Genomic DNA, 2,500 nt, shown 5'->3' with positions numbered 1-2,500 from the left:
GTACTTCTGACGCATAACCATAATCATTGATGCGTGTGTGTCCTGAATTTTTAACCAGAAACCTGCGCCGTAGCTGACACACTCCGTCTTCGGCAGGCCGGATCAAGTTTTCTGTCAGGGGGCTTCTCCCTTAGCTCAGGTCTAAAGAGTCCTGCCCTGTGAGCACAGGGGGATGTGAGAGATTGGGGATCCCTCCCCTAGATGGACTGCCTGTCAAGGCTAACGAGCTCCATCTACCCGGGGCTCATGGTCCAAAGACCTGCCCTGTGAGCATGGGGGGGGGGGGGGGGGGATTGTTTGCCGGGTATCCCACCCGTTGGTTTGAAATCAGAGTTTTCCTTCTCCTAGATGGACTGCCTGCCAAGGCTAATGAGCTCCATCTACCCTGACCAGTCTAGTCTGCGACCTCTCTTGAGTGAGTTGCCGAGAGCTAGTCTTGCTATTGCGCCGATCGTCCGCACCCGTGCCGCGTTCGCCATGACTAGGTCATGCCCATTCTGCCCCATGTCCCCGCAGGAACACCCACATTAACGTGGCGAGGAGGTGCGGCTACAGAGTTCACTCCCTTGCTAGGGACGCACTGAGGCACCCTAGAAGGGAGATCTTAGCAGAACACCTGGGTACAACTGACTGACAGCTACCTTAATCGTTTATTGTCATTTAGTCAGGCTTTAGTCACCAGTCAATACCACTCTTTTCTTTTCTTTTTCACATGAACTGAAACGACCAGGTTTTGGTGTTGCAGTTTTTGTTGGGTTTTTTGTTTTGTTTTTGTTTTTGTTTTTGCAGACAGCAATGAAATATAGTCTGGCAGGATTTGGATGGCTGTGCGTTCAGTAAATACTGAGATATGCATTGTTGAAGTCTCCACCACCCCACTCAGACCATGTGATTGTCTGTTTCTAGAACTGAGCCATCTCAAAACAAAACCATTTGATCGACAGAACTATAAAAACGAAAAATAAAAAAGGAGTAAGAATGTAATAAATTATATAACACACGCATTTTGCAATGAAAATACGTTGTCACAGTCTCTTGTACAAGACCTGGGTTGGGTTGCATAAGCGATATTTGCAGCGCTCCTAGTTTGCTTAGTGTTAAGAATTTGCCCAAAGTCTGTGGACCTTCAAGGAAAATCCTATACGCTAAGCAAACTTAACGCAGCCATGATCGGTCAAGTTTTACCCAGCGCTAGACTTCTCTGCAAACGACTGCAATAATAATTGCTGATTATTATCATTATCCTTTTTTCTTCTTTTTCCTTCTATTCATTTTTTATTTATTTATTTTTTTCTCTAAATATTCATTTACTTTTTTCCCCTAAAGGCCTGACTAAGCGCGTTGGATTACGCTGCTGGTCAGACATCTGCTTGGCTGATGTGGTGTAGCGTATATGGATTTGTCCGAACGCAGTGACGCCTCCTTGAGCTACTGATACTGATTGTTGCCGTCACAGCGACAGGAAAGCACACAACTGCACGCCATTGATCAGAACGCTGGATTCTCCGAGTTCAATCCCCGGGTCGGCGCACTCTGTGGCTGAAGGGTGGAGACTCGTTTTGTCGATCTCCATGGTCAGCACATGTGCAAACCTGCTCGTGCTTGAACCTCTTTCGTGTGTGTGTGTGTGTGTGTGTGTGTGTACATGCACGCAGTAGATCAAGATCATGTAATCCATGTCAGCGTTTGGTGGGTTATGGAAACACAAAATTACCCAGCATGCATCAACCACGACAGAGGAGCCATCAACAAGTTTATATTGGTCGTGTTATGGGAAGAAGATATGTATGAGGTAGGTAGAAATCAAATGGAACTTCCTATTGCGAACTGAAACAACTAATGATGCAGGGTTAAGAGTTTCAAGCTTTGAGAAAAACACACACACAAATAAAATAAAGATAAAAAAAAATAAATAAACAACAGTCAACCTGACTCGTCACGTAACACACACGCACACACACCTGGACCGCCTCGATGATGCAGATGCGCAAAGCTCGCTGACGTCCCGGCTTGGTGACGTCAGCCGCAGCACTGAATGACGTCATCAGGAGGGTTCCAAACCCACCGCCCAGACCTGCAGGCAGAGACCAGACAAGTCAGTTTACCGATTAGCGTACAGACAAGTCAGTTTACTGACCAGGGTGAAGCAAAAGACAAGTCAGTTTACTGATTAGGGTACAGACAAGACAAGTCAGTTTACCGATTAGGGTACAGACAAGACAAGTCAGTTTACCGATTAGGGTACAGACAAGACAAGTCAGTTTACTACCGATTAGGATACAGCTAAGACAAGTCAGTTGACTGATTAGGATAGAGCTAAGAAAAGTCAGTTTACCGATTAGGGTACAGCTAAGACAAGTCAGTTTACCAATTAGGGTACAGCGAAGACAGTTTACTGATTAGGGAACCGAAAAGACAAGTCAGTTTACTGATTAGGGTAGAGACAAGACAAGTCAGTTGACTGATTAGAGTGCAGACAAATCAATTTACTGATTAGCGT

At 45.6% G+C, this 2,500-nt stretch overlaps 1 protein-coding gene across 5 annotated transcripts in view; it reads right to left on the bottom strand.

The window, feature by feature from the left end:
* The window catches only part of LOC143300983 (proton-coupled folate transporter-like), a 20,352-nt gene that overhangs the window by 715 nt on the left and 17,137 nt on the right, over nt 1–2,500 (bottom strand). For all 5 annotated transcript variants that reach the window (XM_076614947.1, XM_076614948.1, XM_076614949.1 and 2 more), the window contains one exon: nt 1,962–2,074. In XM_076614947.1, the coding sequence (XP_076471062.1) occupies nt 1,962–2,074 (113 nt within the window). The remainder of the gene's footprint in view (nt 1–1,961; nt 2,075–2,500) is intronic.

This window comes from Babylonia areolata, chromosome 27 (assembly GCF_041734735.1).
Source record: "Babylonia areolata isolate BAREFJ2019XMU chromosome 27, ASM4173473v1, whole genome shotgun sequence".
Taxonomy (NCBI): domain Eukaryota; kingdom Metazoa; phylum Mollusca; class Gastropoda; order Neogastropoda; family Buccinidae; genus Babylonia; species Babylonia areolata.
The sequence above is the reverse complement of the archived record's forward strand: the minus strand, read 5'-3'. Positions and strand labels throughout refer to the sequence as shown.